Below are 17,625 nucleotides of genomic sequence, written 5' to 3' on the forward strand. Positions count from 1 at the left end.
TGAGCTGCCTGGCATCTGTCATGGGCTAAGACTAACTACCAACACGATTACTCCCCCATGCCATGGCAGTTTGGCCACCCAACAAAATGAATCACTTTTCACCAGCTCATGGTCTAGGGCAGGGGAAGGAGCGGGGATGCAGAACCATGGTGAGAGGGCAGCAAGCACACAGGTCTGCGCTGTGAGCACGCTTCCTGACCGTGGCTCTGCACTCTCAGGCTTTGCGAATGTCTAAGATCTTGTAAGATATGGGGCTGTGCAGTCTGAGAAATTTGCTACTTTCTGGCTAACACTTTGCTGTTGATATTTGTGAAGCCCATTCATTAAATGTGCTTCATCAAGCATTTAGGCTGAAGGTTCCTTCGTGGATGCTTAAAGGTTTTGCTGAACACAACTGTATTTACCAAAGGGCCCTGGCAAAAAAGGCAGCCACCAGTGCTGGAAGCAGAGGGAAGGGAGGGAGGACAAATGCTAGGGAGAAGCAAGGCAGGGATGGGCAGAGCCCTGTCTCAAGGAGCACCGGAGGAGAGAGCAGGCAGCATTTTCTGACAGGCAGAAAGGCAGCATGCCATGTTTCATAAAGCCAGCTTGGTTCAAAAGTTGTGTAAGAACTTGTATCTTGTTTCTTTTGTGCTGGCAAGCAGAAAACCAAGCAATTAAGATTCATGTGGCCCCAAACTCCTTGGCAGTGGTCACTACGAAGGGCTCTCCATGCTGCAGCTGGGCTTTCCTTGCCTGACATCACTGGGTGTTTGTGTTCACCTCTCTATCTCCCTGCACCTCATCCCCACTGCCTGCCCTGTCCCTTCCTTTGCAATGCCAGCTGCTCCTCCCAGCCCAGCCAGGCACCTCACAGCAGAAAGGAGTACGGTCCCCTCTGTAGCCCCGCTGTGCCCCCCTTGGATATGGAGTCCTTCCTCCTGCCATGAGGTCAGCCCACAAGCCTGTGTTTGCCTGCTGCTCCCCAGTTGCAGTTGGACATTTTTCCTGGGTAGGATGGTAGGGGAAAGCTAATTTATAGCTGTGGTGGGGCAAGGTAGGAAATTCCAGTCCTCTGTAAGCTCAACCGCAAAAGCATTTCCATCAATAAAAACATTGTATTACGTTCTCTGTAGCATCAGGGGTTTTTTGAAAGAATCTGAGCCAAACTTCATTCTCTGTTTTTGCTTATTGTCTTGACTAGAAGGAACCATTCTTAATTGGTGATTAAGCAGATGAGGTGGCTTTGCATTGGCCCTTGGCATGACCTGCTTGTCCTGTGTCACCTGCTCCCTGTCCCTCTGCTCTGGCTGGGCTCACTGTGCAGCCTGGACAGAGGCAGAAGCTGATTTTCGGCTTCTTACTCTGTGGGCTTGAGGTGGTGAAACCAAACCAGGTTATTTTTTTTTTCAATGCTATATACAGTTCCTCAGGATCGGGCAGGAGAAAAAAAAAGCAAAAAAGCAAAAGCTTTGACTTCTGCATGCCACTAGAATGAATTGTATGTAAGTGTGCAAAGAGGCTTGCATGCACACTGAAGTATTTTTAGAGTGGCCATGAGAGACTGCTGTGCTGGCGAGAGCAGTGCCTTCAACATCTACTGCAGGCACTGGCCTTAGGAGGACAAAAGTACTTCTGCAGAGGGCTTATACTCACACGGTGAATGCTCTCTAGGCCCCTGTCCAGAGTCTTACTAGTGACATGGTAACTGCACACAGTAACAACAAAATAGCAATAACAATAATATGACTTAACCATATAATACTACTGTCACCTGTAGCTTTATCCCGCTGGTTTCTGAACTGTGGTACATGCGCACCATGGTGTGATGGAGAGGTCAAAATGGGCTCAGGAGAGGGCATGGGAGCTATTTTCAGGAAGCAGAGGCAATGCATCTGCCCTGGGGCAGTGCCTGAATGCAGGTAGAACTTCAAATGTGCTTTTTAGTAGGGTTTTTTCATGAAAATCAATTCCCTGTCTAAAATTTGGAAATATAGTGCTCAGCTTCCATCTGTGTTGCTGTCCTTTGACTGCACTTCCACATAGAAAAGTGGATTTACTGAACTTAAGTACTGTAAATTCAATCTGGGATCTTCACACTTTTTTCCCCTTCTTGTATTTTATCGCGTGTCATGAAGACTATGGAGTCCAAGACGTACTGTCAGCCATGCCTATGCAACCCCACTGCTTTTAACACCAGAAACACCTGCACTGTTGATACACAGGCAACAACAGGATAGAAAAAAAAAGCAGATATCCTTTCCACTCAGCTGATTAGGGCTAAGAGTGAACAGAAGTAAAAACAGAGAGGGCTCTTGTGTTCCCAGAGCCCACAGCTGTGGCTGAATGTCCACAGTGGTGGATGTCTTAAGAAACAAAGCGACAATTTTATGATATTGTTATTACGAGCACAGTAACCAAGAAGAGCAAAGGAACACGGTCACATTGGCTGCTCCTGGCTCAGCACATGTTCTTGGGTAGCACCTGAGAGCAATGAACTCAGGCTGACATAAAATGGGAAAAACCCAACAAATCCCACCATAAAAATGCCTGTCTTTAGAATAATTCAGGCTGATTTCAAAATGATTGAAAAAAATATTTAAAGTTGAAGAGTCTTTCTCTCATAGAGCTGTCTCTGAGCTTAAGAAGGCTAAATAAGGTCTAAGTTTGTATGGTCAGATCCCTCAAGATATTCCCTATCAGCTTCCAGGAAAACATCTGAGGCTATTTTTGTAGTTTTACTCTAAATGACAGGTACTGACCACTCCTGGAAACAGGCCACTTGGCTCATGGACCTCTGGTGTGATCTATGATGTGCTTAAACTAAGCTCTAGGAATAATATAGGAACATATATCTATTGCTTGCTCTAATTTCTCTCCACATAACTCTGTAAGAAAATAGAGCCATACAGTGTTAAAGCTCTACTTGAGCTATTAAAATGTCATTTTATGGATGATATCAGTACATGTCTTCAAGGCAAGAGGCATCATTACAGGTCTAACCACTGGTAAGAAATAAATGGGTCAATGAACAGACCTCTCCAACGGACCTGTCTGTCTCTTTGCAGGCAGAATAATATCAACGTGAAGGAGAGAGCTCAACTGGCTTGGTGAACTTCATCTTTTTAAATTAGTGACATGTTGCTGCCTTTCAGGTATTATGATTTTCTTCAGGCCTTGCTGAGCTTCTGAAGTAATTTTGAAAGGAATTTCTTGATTTGCTGAGCTGCCCAAATTCTGCTTATGCCTGTGGTGTTGCAGTCTCCAGTTTATTTGCTACTTAGACTACGGGTCTCTCATAGTCATAGGTAGCAATGAAGAACAACACAGAAAATAGTAACTAGGCGCTTATGAGATATTGCTGGAACAAGATGGGTTTGTTTTTAGTGGAGTATTTTTCCACTGGCCAAAAGACTTGAGCATGAACTTGAACCTCCTTGAACACTGTGTTGATACAATTATTTTCTATCCCTTATCATATCCCTTATCTAGACATTGTGGTATGTGCTGTTTTTATCATTAATAGTTAGGATATTAAGAACTGCTGATTGGTGGATTGAGAGAAATTTTGCCTGAACCCTAGCATTGTTCAGTATTTTGGAAATTCACTCTCTTGTTAGGAACACCGATAGTTTGAGGGAAATGAAACAGTTTTTAAAAGTTTGAAATGAAATTTAAAACCTAAATCGAGCAATTTGAATTTTAAAGGAAAGTTGTAAGGAATTTTACATTTCCTGCTAGTACTATGTGCTCCAAAGGAAAAATGGAAAGAGGTGATAATTGATAATACTGGGATTTTCAGTAGAGCTCTGACTGTTGTGTTATGCTTTAATACCTCCAATATATCTTGTTATATTTGATATTTAAATCCCTAAAGGCAGCTGCTTGGTTTATGTGTCTATCATGACTGTTTTGTCCTTCTACTTGAATTAAAAAAAATAAATTATTGTTTTACAGCTGTTTTAACATCTAAAGAACATGAAAGTGTTTTAGAGGTGGGCATGCCCTGGATGCAGAGTGCATTGAATTGTGTTGAATGACAAAATCAGCTGCAATCAGTGACTGAGCTGCCTCCATTCATCTAAGCAGTAGAGATGGAGAAGCACACCTAGGAGCCTGGGGAGGCAGCTGGAGTGCTGTGTTTGCTTCACTGCTGTAACTCATCCATGGGCACTCAGTCCTCAGGAGAGTCCTCAGTGTCCTCAGGACGCTGCAGTCCTCAGGCGCTGCCGTACCTGACTAGAGCAGTGGCAGCCACTAACTTCTTTTTGCCATGTTCCCAGGGACCTGTACAGATCTCCTCACCTGGAGCACAGGACATGGGAATAGGCACTAAATCACAGCAGGTTCCTACATCAGAAAGTAAGTATTTCATCTGCCTGCGAGATGTTATGGTGCTGCTTAATAACTGTGCTGCCTGCTGTCTGCACACCCCGCTCGCATGCTGCCGGTTTGCTCACCATGCAGTATCACTTGCAACAACTAATTTCAGTATCAAATCTTGTTAACTGAGCCCAATGTTGTTTGTAGCCAAAGCCTGTTCCATGCAAACAATCTCAGTTTGTTATTAATTTACTCAGTTAAATTCTCAGTTTACCTGGGGAATATCTGCTACAGCAGAATTACTCCTACTATCCTTATAAAGTCCTACAGGCCAGATCCAGTGTTGCATTTCCACCAAAATAATTTAAAAGCAGAGAAATCTAACTTTTTTTTAAAAGGCCAGAGAAGTCAAAAGAGCTGCACTGAAGACCCAGAGCTCAGACACTGCACACTTAGCCAACAGTTGGTCAGTTCACTCCTCACCTCTTCAGACCTGCTAAGGTATCTAGTTTTCAGAATCACATGAGCTGAAAACAGAAGACATGCAGGGGAAAATTGGAAGTATAACCTTTCTTCAAGGTTTCTATGGTACAAAGCATACATTTTCACGCTCTGTGTGTACTTAAGGTTCAATTAAAGAGATCTGGTGGAAGGGTGCACTTGGCCATAAGAGTATTTTTCTCTTGGCCCGTCACAAGGCCTCACACACCTGCAATAGCCCAGTATTGTCACTGAACTCCTACTTTAAGATTAGACAAATCCAATTCCAGTTTTCACATTGTTTCAGGTCCTGTCTGAGATGATTATCAAGGTGTGCATCCCTACTATCAGCGTAAGTGGTTTGACAAGAAAATCAATGTCCCAATCAAGAAACAGAGGAAAAAAAGGAAGATTCTTGGCTTTCAAATGAGCTTTCTTATATGATGGAAATAAGTCTTTTATGTTACATAAAAACATATGGAACAACTACTGAATACTATATTTGTTTTTTCAAAACTATTCTCAACGCTTGCAAAGACTGGGAGGAGTGGATTGCAGTGAATGAATGATTCAATGAACGAAGGGAAGCTAAACTGAACTAAATGACACCGCTTTTTCATTAAAAAAAGTATAAGCTTTAAGGACAAAAAAAAGAAAATTGGTCAGAAAGGATGAAAGAGTATAAAGCAACAGACAGGCATTGCAACAATATCAGTTACAATACTGATTGCAATAGAAAGCAAAGGCAGGCACTGGAAGCAAAAATACCACAGTAGAAAAGTCTAATAAAAAGTAACTATTAAGAAATCTCATATTTATTGTAGTATATTCATATTAGGAGGGATTCCTTCCTTCTTAAAGATATAAAAGAAAACATGGGTTGAAGATTTTGCTGCATCCTTCATGTTCTTCATCAGAAGAAAGATTTGAGCTTTGTAATTTAAAGAAAATGGAAGTATCTGACATTTGCTGAGGAGACATTGCTGAGAAGTAATGTAAAAAAATCTTGAAAGAGTAAAGAACAATAAATACCTAGGCAAATATCTAGGAGGAGCAGAACCGGGTATGCAGAGAAAGTGCAAAAAGAAAATTATTATAATAAAATTAGTTATTCCAGCAAAAAGGAGCTATTTTTATTACTAGAGTCTACCACACATTTGTAGAGTTAGAAAGGCCATAGACAGCAGATGCAGAACAACCTGCATTTTGCTTCAAGGAATCCTGTCTAGACAATATCGCTGCCCTGAATCATGCTACAGAACTTGTCAACAAGAACTGCAATAGATGGGAACTTTGTAAAATCCAGAAAAACATCTGATAAGGCACATCAGAACAGGTTGCCCAAAGACATGAAATCTCTGTCCTTGGCTTTCAAGCAGTGGTTAGTCAACGCTACAGCCGATTTGTTCTAGTGTTGGCGATAGCGCTGCTCCGAGTGTTGGTCTAACGCTGGCCCCATGCATGAAGTCCGACTAAATGAATTGAAGAAATGCCCTCCAACCAGTTTTACCATGATTCTATGATTTCACAATAGAAATGAGATTCACTGTGGCAAACAATATGAACTTAATCCTCCCTCAAGTCCAATAATGCAATTTGGATTATTAAAAAATCAATTTAAAATTTACAGAGGTGTACTAAAGGATTCATTTAACATTAGACACAGGTTTGTACCTTGTCTCCATCTTATTTAAGGTTGTATTGATTTTATTACATAAAAATTCATTGAAACAGGTGTGATGTAGACAGATGCCAAGCCTGACTTCTTTGTGAGTGATATCTGTATTATTAATAAATTATTTGGAGATATGCATCAGAAGACAGATGGCCTTGCAAATTCTGGCAAGCAAACAGAACTTGTTAATAAATACATGACAAGTTATGAAGAATGATGTATCTACTCAGATAAGTATTTATTTGGAAGGTAGTCTTTAAAACCATAATTAAATTTACTTTAGATGAGGCTTATAGCTTCATGACTGTTAAGGTATTCAGAATACACAAAGCAATGAGAAATAGTATAAACGGTCACTCTAATTAACAGGAACACCAAACTGGAGATCTTCAGAAGAGAAGTCTTAGTCTGTTTATATTAGAGTCTTGGGGAAAAAAACCAAGTCTTTCCAGGGCAGGATGGAGAAGTCGGATTCTGTGTAGAATAATCAAGGTAAAATGGACTGCTGGACCGAGGAACAAAGCACTGCTTTTGCTGCTGTGGGTAGCTGGACAGTTGCGAGTAACCCAATGTGTAGATAATGCAACAGAAGCAGCCGAAGCATTTTTAGGACGCTGACAAAAGGCTTTTCAGCCAAGTTTATTCCTTTGTTCTCCTGGAACAGGAGACTGAAAGCAAATTTCAAGGCACACTGAAGTGCCATCTTTATATCTGAATATCAAAGATCTGAATGAAAGAGCCCAGGACAAAGCTGACTCATGCTATGCGACCTCCTGAGCATCCGACAAGTGTAGGAAGAATAGTGCTTATGTAAATGAAAAGGGAATTCAGTCCTTTTCTGTGTGTGCCTTTCATTGGTGCCTTTAAAAGCTGGACTAGTAATAGTCCATGAGTGCATGAAGATACAAAACTTAAAAATATTTATATACTTGAACTTCCCATGTGTTAGAGGCAACTTTCCCAGCCCTGAAATACTTCTCAGAATGCCTGTATAGGGCAAGATAACTATTTCTGAAGAGGGAAAACTGTGGGTAGGGACATGAAGCACTTCTCTGTAGTTGATACAGACAGATCCAAGCACTCTCCACAGGTCTGAGCCATGCCAAGATGAGCAGCTCTGATGCAGAGATCATGTAATGGAAATGGCACCACATTAGTGTGCTACCAGCCCAGAAGACAGTGGCCTGTTCACTGTGTGGCATCAGCCTCAGACATCTGCGCCACTGTTAGACTACAGCCAGCCTGAAATACAGGGAGACATGCTCATTTCTGGCTGTCCCCATCCAGGTAAGAATGTGACATGCTGAAGACTATTCAGGAACCTCTGCTTAGTGTCTGAAATACTGAACTACTTCACTTTTCTGTCTGCTAACCTGAAGGATTTACCAACTATCTCATAAGCCGTTAGGTGAATGGGATATAGGCAACCCACCGGTTTAAGTGTTTTTGCTAAGTCTAACTAAGGACATTTGAAACTCTAGACACCTCTCCACTTGTCTGCTTCTTTTGCAGAACTGCAAGTGTACTGGGACCCTGGGAGAATCACATAATGTCTACATTATCGGTTATTCTGATGAGGACCAAACTTATTGAAATAGTTTAAATTATTACTCCCATGTGCTCATTTACTCACATGTACAGTAGCTATAAAATCAGACCCTGGAAACAAATAATTTCTGCCTGTGGAATTGATTTGCATGTTATAATAAAGGCACTTCTGATGTATTTTAGCAGAGACGGGGGCTGAATTCATGTGCCTGTTATCAGGGCTTTGCTTTATGTTAAGACAGCCCTGCATTGTGCAGTGTGTAATGAATTCCAGAAAACACAGCTTCTTATTGTTGTCAGTTATTGGGGGTTCATTCTCCTAATGAGATATGTAAATATCTTTCATTAACATTAACAGCGATTGTGTGCTTGGCCCCTGAGGAGAACAGTGCTTTCTGTCTAGCTATGGTTGTTACGATGAAAATGCCATTACAGTTATCGCAAAAATTTGCCTTTATGGTGTCGGTTGTCTTGACAGCTTTTGGTATCATTCACAGAATTATCCCTGGATCCCTTTGACCTGTTTATTTCCTTGGTTTGGACTGCTACAATAAACTCTTAAATATCTATTTATGCTGATGATGTCAAAATGCAGAGAAAGGGACTGGGTGCTAAACCCTGTTAAATACAGGCAAAGCATGTAAACCTGGACTTACCGCATAAGCATATGCTTTACTTTAAGCCACCCAATTGAAATCAGTGGGATTTCTCAAACTTTTAAGCAGTTTGCTAGTTGTTTTACCTGACTTTAGGCACAGGCTGTTGTTACTGACGGGGGGACCAGAGGGGTAGGTGCTGTACAGTACTGAACTCTGACTGCAGTAAGCCACTGGACAGATTGGTAAGGGGTTCTTAAAGAAACTCACTGAAAACTCTTATAGTGAACATCCACAGAGATTCCCCTTGAAAAATACACACTTTTAAAAGCCCAGACAGTTGCTGACCCCATCTATATGGTGCAGTATGCATGCCTGAGGATACTCCCCATCACAGCAGCCAGCTGGCAGAGAAAGTGATGTCCCTACTGCTCTGCTCTAACCCTCCAGAGCAGGGGGACAATATGCAAACTGCCTGCTGGCAATGGTGACAGCCTGTGCCAACCCCATCTGAGAGAGTCCCTGTGGAGCAGAGCCAAACATGTGCCAGGGCCTGTGCTAGAGAATGAGCACCACAGATCATTGATTTCAATGCCTGAGCATGCTCCCCGGTCCTGGTCCACTCAAGGGGATGGACATAGCCTGTGTGTCGGGCAGGTACCATAATTTTCCCTTCACTATCTGCAAACTCAGTTGCTGGGGGTTCACTCCATTGTCAACACAAAACAAGATGATGCTTGCATGGGCTGCCTTGAGCTTTCCTCTCTAGAACAGCAATAACCTGACCACACGGAGGTCTCACCAGCATGGTCTAATTTTGGGGAAGATTACTGAAAAGGCTGAGGATCGGTTCTGGGAGTATTTCACAGGACAAACTCTTTTCTCCCAATTTCGTACGAAGTTATTCTGTTCATTTAACAACCTGATTTTGACAGTTTGTGTCAGAAAAAAATCAGCGTTTCATGGAAAATCAGCCCTGTAATTACAGATATGCTCACCACCCCTCAAATGTGTATAGGGGCTTAAAGTTACATGTATGTTTACATATACATGTCTACACATATATAATATGTGCATGTTTAAAATACATAATATGTAACATAAAGTAGATAATATACCAAAACCTCATCTTGCCTAATTGACCTTTAGAAACACTAGGGGAGAAAATTTCCAGAGACACTCACACAGCGTATGAAATCTATGCCCCACTGAAAGTCATCGAGTCAGATTTTCCAAACTATTTCAGTGTCTAAAGATGCCAACGGACACCTACTGCAATTCTGCAAAAGTATCTAGACAAAGTGTATGTTGAATTCATCTCAAGTCCACCAAGACTCAGAGAACACCAAACAAAACTAGTTGTGAAGATTTCTCTAAGTACCTACAGCAGAATCACTAGATGCTGTTGAAAATTCAACCCAGAATAATTAAGTGGAATAGTTATAATGGATTTTAAAATCTTAACTGAAAGAGTTTGGAGAGCAGACAAAGAGAGTCTCAAACCAAATATGGACACAGTATGCAGCAATAAATATTATCCTGTGTAAATATGGAGGTAAGAAAAACACAGAGTATAAAATAAAAGCAAGAAAAATGTTTTGTTGGGCATATTTGAAGAAGTAAAGAAAGTAAAGAAATAACTTGCAAGTAAAAATGACTGTTAGCCCTTAAAGCTGGTATCCAACCTCAACTAGGTTATGAAAAAATACAAGGGCACATAATACTTGGCTTTTCTTGTTGAGTTCTGTTTAAACTTAATTTCCTGCAACTGAGCAAGATCAGATGGTCTGAAGTTGCCAGTGCTGGATAGCAAGGCAGCACAATTCCCTTTCTGCTCTGCGTACAGTAACAGTGTCTAAACATAATGGATTAACAGCATATTGAGTGCCTGTTGGAAAACAAGCAATATTACTTAGAACCATAATGAGGCTCAGCAAACATCCATCTAAATAAAAGAAGGAAATAATTCTCACTTCACTAGAAGACTTAGCACAATGGGGTGTGCAGATTGACTTCTAATTTTTTTCATATTTAGCGAATCAGGGAAATGCAAGCTTGGGGAAACAATGCCTAGTCTGAGCGCAGATCTCATCATCACATCCCTTCTGAAGCTAATTGAAGACTAGATATGTTACACGTGGCAGCTGAATTTATTTTAAAATGCAACACTGGTCTCCTACCAACCATCAGTCTGCTGCCCTGAAGAAAAGAATGAGAGTGAAGATCTGTGGGTGACTTTTTTTCACAGAGGTAATTAGGGTACACTTGTGATCTTTGCAATACACCACTTCAGGTCACCCCTGTACTCATGTGAACTGCCAGGCACATGCTCATGCAGCTGTTACACACATTGGTTATAACAGCCCGTCCTAAATTCCTACAACAAAACTAGTTCCTTTCTATAAAATTGCAAGATAGTCTTATCCCTCCATGCACACCAAGTGCCCACTGACCAGAAGTTCTAAATGACTCACTTGACCATTCCGCAGTTTTCAGCAAGTGGTGCTGTAGTAAGGACCCAAAATGTTAATAAAATTTAACAAAAATCATCCTCCCCTCCATTAGCATCCTTCTCTTCATTTAACAACTTTTATCCTTCCCTCCATTACTCTATTATGAGAGAGAAAATGGCTGACGTACCCCATGGCGGTGTTCATAGTAAGCCAACTTGGATTTGGTTAAGACAAAGAAGCGCACTTTAAAGTTGGAGGGTGAAGTCCTTCTCTTCTGCTGGGATTTTTTGATCAGCAGTTCCTCCAGGAGCACACAGTTATTCATGGCTGAGCCAAGAATGGTCCTCTCCCAGGACATGGGATACCTGCCCTATGTGCTGAGTGCCCGTCCAAGAAAGAGACACAAGAAGGAAGACAGTTAATTTAAAAAAAAAAAAAAAGAGGTGTTCAAAAGGCCGCGTAGGTGCTTTGAGCTTTATCTTCCCATCTACAGCAAAGCTTCCTTTCTGTCAAACCATAACCACATCCTCTCTGAAGTCACAAAATGAACAGCATATTTGAAATATACGCTAAGGTAAATGTTGTGGAAAAAATAACACTTGAGGGACATTCAGTAGATGTGAGTGAATGATTAAGGATTAATTAAAAAGAGGTGTGGCATGATTAAGCATCTGTCTCCTACTCGCCCATTTAGTAAATACAGTTATAAATGCACACACTGAACATTACATGGATGTTTGTCTCTCCCGTCCTTTTAGAAGTGGGTCATGCATTCATATTTCTTTTTCAAAGGAATGGTGCCTTCCCATTTAGCGTATTTAACAGTCGACTGTGTGTCAGAGAATTCATACTACTTATTTTGAGGAAGTTTCTCGCATAACATGAAAGTTCCTACTATGTAAGCAAAGAAAATTACATCCAGGATATACTCGTATAAGGAATGATAAATATTTGTAGTTGTTAGATATTTAAACTGAAAACAAATGGTTACAAAAACTGATAACTAATTAATTATCATTGGTTACTATTTACTGATTACTGACTGCTTCAGGTGCAGTCTAATTAGCCAGTGACTGGATGTTCCAGGACTCACAGGCACAACATGCCCTCTGTGGATGCAATCAAGACTAGTGTAATCAGCAGTGAAGCCAGCACAAACATCAAACCAAGCTCAACTGTTTTCCTCAGGACTTCAGGGCACCATTCAGTGCAGTCTGCACCAGGCTAAATATATAAATACAAAAAAATTATATGCACCTAATGCACTGAGTACAACAACACTGTTATATTTTAAAACAAATGCAATTTATTTTTCTCTGCTTGTCCATTTTTATTTTTTTAAAATCTTTTATTAGTGATGTGTAAGTGTATTGCTGCTACTATTGAGTATTGGAGAGATGGAGTCTGGGTGGAATGTGGGGAAACTCCAAGGTAAGTATTTTCATTAATTAGGTATTTCCAAAAATTGTTTCAATCTAAATTATTTACCAGTGCCTTTGGCTTTAGTTCAACGTAGCATTAGGGTATAAACAGATAGGTCCCTATTGCTGACAAACTTTTAGAATTGTTTCCAAGCTCCAAAGAAGGTACTTCATTATTTAAAATTCAGTTCATGAGAAAAAAAAAATCTGAACAAATATCAGAATTGCAAACTCTGGTTAAATGAAGACTTGGATTTTACAGGGCAATTTGTAGACAGACTTGGGAACCATATTTCTCAACAGGATGTATTGGTTATCCCTCCCCAAAAAAGAGGGGTATATCCCTTCCTTGCTGTTTTATGTTATATTGTTTAGGCAGTATGTTCCAGGGATCTTCAAATGTTCCTTACCAGTTTTGTTCAACGCTAACTGAGAACCTGCATTTGCCATAAAACTACAACTTAAAGATAGCGCTTGATGTACAGATCTCTACAAGCATTTGCTAAAGGCGATGCAGTATCATGGAACAGAAACAAGGACAAACAAGCTGTTGTGCGGTTGATCCCTATACATATCTCTATCTCTGTCTGGTGGTCTTGCCAAAAATGAGATGCAGCATGTATTTAAACATTCATTGTGCACAAGTCTAGCAAAGCTGTGTTTCATTTCTTGGCAGTTACTGAGTTCGAAGGAACTCTTGTGGTTGAACAAGAAAGATGACACAAGTCTGTGATCTCCTGAAAAATCATCACTGCTGCCAAAGGGGATTTCATATCTATTTGTAGACTAGGATCAATACTCAGGCCAAATTTCCCAATTCTTCTACGAAACAGTTTGCCTCACGCAATGCACATGTATAAAAAATGTAGAGCCTGCTGTGAGTTTTCTAAAATTGTACTCTGTGTAAACAGCAGCTATTCAGGTACTTGCAGACCTTGTTTAGGTGTTTGCACCTCTAAAATACAGGACCACTTCTGTGTGCACATAACTTCCCTCACGCTTGAGAATTTGCTGGGGTAAATGATGGTCAGAGACCCTTTCTTGTAATTAATAAACTGTCGTGGTTTAAGCCTGACTGGCAGCCAAACACCATGAAGCCGCTCACTCACGCTCCCCCACTCCAGGCAATGGGGGAGAGTGTTGGAGGGGTAAAGGTAGGTTGAGATAAAAAAAAAATTAATAATTGAAATAAAATAAAATTAAAATAATAATGATAATAGTAATAGTAATAATAGAAAATACAAACTAGTAATGCACAATGCGATTGCTCACCACCCACTGACCGATGCTCAGCCTGTTCCTGGCTAGTGATCCCAGAGAAGAGAGAGTCCTGAAACCACAGCTTCCCAATCAACCCTCACCTATATACTGAGCATCACATTGTATGATATGGAATATTTCATTGGCCAATTTGTGTCTGTTGCTTTGGCTGTGCCCCCTCCCAGCTTCTTGTGCACCTGCACACTAGCAGGACATGGGAAGTTGAAAAGTCCTTGATTTCTTAGCAACAACTAAAAACATCAGTGCATTATCACCACTCTTCTCGTACCAAATCCCATACTGAATCCAAAACACAGCACCATTCTAGCTACTAAGAAGGAAATAAAAAGTTAGCTCTATCCCAGACAAAATCAGGAAATGAACCAAAACATGGACAGTAGAGTGCCCTGACAAACTGTATGGACTTCACTCTGCTAGAAACAGTGAATCCCCCCAAAAAGGCTGTTGATCTTAATAGCATTTTGCTTGATTTGTGTCAGTACAGATGAATTTATGACTGCGGTTCATAATGCCATTGCATTTTTAGCTATGAACCCTTATTTAGGACTATGTTATTCCTTCTAGTCTCTCCTTTGCACTAACTGTAGTGTGTGTTAAGAACTTTCTGAAAAGTCTTTGTAGCTTGGGCCAAGGAGAGTTGCAGTCTGTTGGCAGAGATGTACATGTTGTCTTCTCAGAAAATTTAATATAAACAGAAGTGCAAGGGTGTGACATTGCAGCTCTGCAGAAAAAAACAAGGCATACAGCACAGCAAAGAGATGAGACACCAACACGTAGACCTCTGAGGGGAGCAATGCTGATGGAGATGAGAGGATGTGGGGGGGAAGAGATTCAGCAAGGGTGGTAAGTAGTGGGGGGAGAGCTAAGAAATTCTTTGAATGTAGTGACTGGCAGCTTGATTTTGTCATGAGATAAGAGATGAGTTAGCGGAGGGACATGAAGAGGGGAGCGATTTGATCAAATGTTCAGATAGAGGGCTTGGCAACTGCACTTTATTTGGTATAACATGGTATGATGTGATGTGTTGTAGGAGATCTGACGGGAAGATGCTAAGAGGGTCAAGGCAAGAGAGAAACGAGGAGCGAATGAGATTTGGCTCTGCACGTGGGAGAACTGGACAGGCTGAGCTGCTGCGGAAGAGAAGGTACAAATTTGATACAACACATGTACAGAGACACACAGTTTTAAGAAAATAACCACAGATTTTGGCCTGGAGTGGTAGGGAATCTGGTAGTTATGTTAGAACTAGCAGGATTTAGGAGGCAAGATCAGCCATTCTGAGTTTTCCATGGTGGGTTCAAACTGATGATGGGCCAGCTAAGATATCAGACAGGGAAAAAAATAAGAATGACTGTAAGGAAGGAAACAAGTCAACACAGCCAGATTTGGGTGCCATTGATATAAACACAGGAGTTGATTTCAAGTGAGAGCTGCTAAGTATTTCTGTTTTGCAATACCTTTATCAGCTGATCACTCTTCACTGTTGCACTGGCAAGGAAGGTAGGGACTGAAGTATTTTTGTATCCACTCTTGCCACAGATCTACCCTTTCATATTTCTTTTTCACTTTAATCCCAAACCCCATGTGTAGCAAACACACAAATATCTGAGTGTAGCAAGCCAAAACCATAATATGAATGCTCTCTAAGTCTAACGAATATATAGCCAGGTTGACATGTATATAGAAAAACATATAGTCTAAGAATTGTATTTGTATTTAATTATACATTTATGAGAGAGTAACCTGCTTATATGTATTTGAATTTTATTTAATTTCAAAGATCATGATTTCTTGTCCAATTTAAAACTAAAATTCTTTGATGCTTTCTAGACATAACTATAGACATAAATCGTATGCCATCATCCACCTGGGTGACTAACATGTTATGACACTATTAAACAAAGCCTCAGTCATTTAAGGGCTTCAGGACCCTTCTACAGCAGAGTAGGAGATAGATAGATAGTTATAGTTAGGTAGAAACACCCCACTTGTCTAGGAGCAAGTTGGCTCCAGAGCTGGAAGATGTAAGGACAAGTCTGTAGAGTTCTATATACAAACTGCATAGCCTTCCTGAAAAGGCTCCTTTGGTCAGATGGAATATCCTGCTAACACAAGTATCTCACTTCTGGAACCTGACCGTGTATGATGGTGCAGTGATACACTGAATGTATGAGCACACTCCTTTTGTTCAAGGCTTTTGGCACCACTATATATTGCATGGTACAGAAATTCTGTATACTTAATAGAAAGGAATTAAATAGAACTGTCCTAAGTATCCTAAAACCACTGTAAGTCTATCCCTTAAGACGGGGAGAAAAAACCTGATGAATTTTTTAGGTATCCTACATCTTCTCTGCTTAGGTGCCTTTATAAAGCCTGCTATCATGTACCATTTGACACTTTTCCATCCGAAACATTTTCAGTTTTTCAGATTCAAGTTTGAGCAGCTGTGTGCACTAAATACTCCTCTGTGCTGGGCAAGTTGAGGTTACAGACAAAGTTATTCTTTTCAACTGTGGCCTGAATGGGCTCCTTTTTTATTCTTTTAATGACCTTTGTTCTTCCCTTGCTACCTCCTGCAAACTGCTTTATTTCTGCTCTGAAAAATGTTATTTTAGGGATTGGATTTTTTCTTAGGGGATTTACCAGATTATGCAGTTCACGCTTTTATTACTGCAGACTGTGGAAATCTCCCCACCCGCACATCCTGCTCTGATACCAATGCTTATGTCCTGAAGGCGGCAGAGAAATTTATAAAGTTAAATATAGATAGTTTTTGTTTTTGTAAAAAAACAGACCGGAAGGCTGCAACTGTACCTTCACTCTCATAAAACAACCTGTATACTTCTGTCATGTAAGATTTGGGCCAGGTTTACTGCCTGGGTGCCAGCTCTTCCTTTTCACCAGCTGTTCAATAGGATGATTATCATTCAACTTCCAAGCTTCCAGAATTCAACCCATTTCGCTACTTAGCTTTTTTAGAGTGTGAGAAACTCTATTTAGGTTACTCAGCTGTCTTGCTTCTTTGGCAGTTCATTATCACCCCAATAAACATGTCCCCAGTAGACCCAAAGAACAAGACAGAAAGCTGCAGAAAAAAGGAAGAATTAGCCTGGTCTTTATGAGCCAGATGCATCCAGTCTTCCTCTAGGTCTTACAACTGCACCTTTGAATCCACTCACGCTGCTCCCAGTGACCAAGGGAATTGCTCTCGTAGAACCAGGGCGAGATTCTCCTGTGAACTGTTCGGGAGCCCTGGGAAAGTAGATGCCTTGTTCTGAGCATCTGCTTGGAGGATGTAGTGAATTACCCATAATTTGAATGCCTGAAGAGAATCACTCCCAGGCTTACTGACATTGGCAGTAACATAGAGAACATGTTTTATACCAGTGAACTTGCACAGGGTTAGGACGAGCTCTTCTGTGATGAAGGCACAAATAATCCTTTGCTCAGCTGTTCTCTCTTAGGCAAAAACGCAGAAAGGAAAACCTAGTTTTGTTGGGTCATACCCAAACTGGGAATTTGTTCCAGCTCCTTTTTTTTAGTGCCTGCCTACTGTGGTTCTTGTTTGTCAGTATTTCCTTCTGAAGACAAAGGTGTGGCTTACACTGCTGGCAAAACTGCAGTGCTGCAAATCCCACAGTTTATTCTGGCAATATGTCAAGTTTGCAGCTACTCAGGCTGCTGATGGCTGGATAGGGATTACTTCTTCATGCCATGCAGACACATTTTTTGAGACATGTTCATTTACAAGTTAGAATAGACAGCCACCACAGGTATGTGACCAAGTAAAGACCCAGCATTAATGTCTGGCTTAAAAATCAGGTAGGGGGCTTGCTTCCAGAGACAACATTAAGACTGTAAGCATA

At 40.8% G+C, this 17,625-nt stretch overlaps 1 protein-coding gene across 1 annotated transcript in view; it reads right to left on the bottom strand.

The window, feature by feature from the left end:
* Positions 1-11,534, bottom strand: part of ITK (IL2 inducible T cell kinase) — a 34,229-nt gene extending 22,695 nt beyond the window's left edge. The window contains exon 1 of the mRNA XM_074883827.1: positions 11,242-11,534. Within this exon, the coding sequence (XP_074739928.1) occupies positions 11,242-11,412 (171 nt within the window). The 5' untranslated portion in view covers positions 11,413-11,534. The remainder of the gene's footprint in view (positions 1-11,241) is intronic.
* Positions 11,535-17,625: the final 6,091 nt, after the last annotated feature.

Source organism: Strix uralensis, chromosome 14 (assembly GCF_047716275.1).
Source record: "Strix uralensis isolate ZFMK-TIS-50842 chromosome 14, bStrUra1, whole genome shotgun sequence".
In the NCBI taxonomy this organism is placed as follows: domain Eukaryota; kingdom Metazoa; phylum Chordata; class Aves; order Strigiformes; family Strigidae; genus Strix; species Strix uralensis.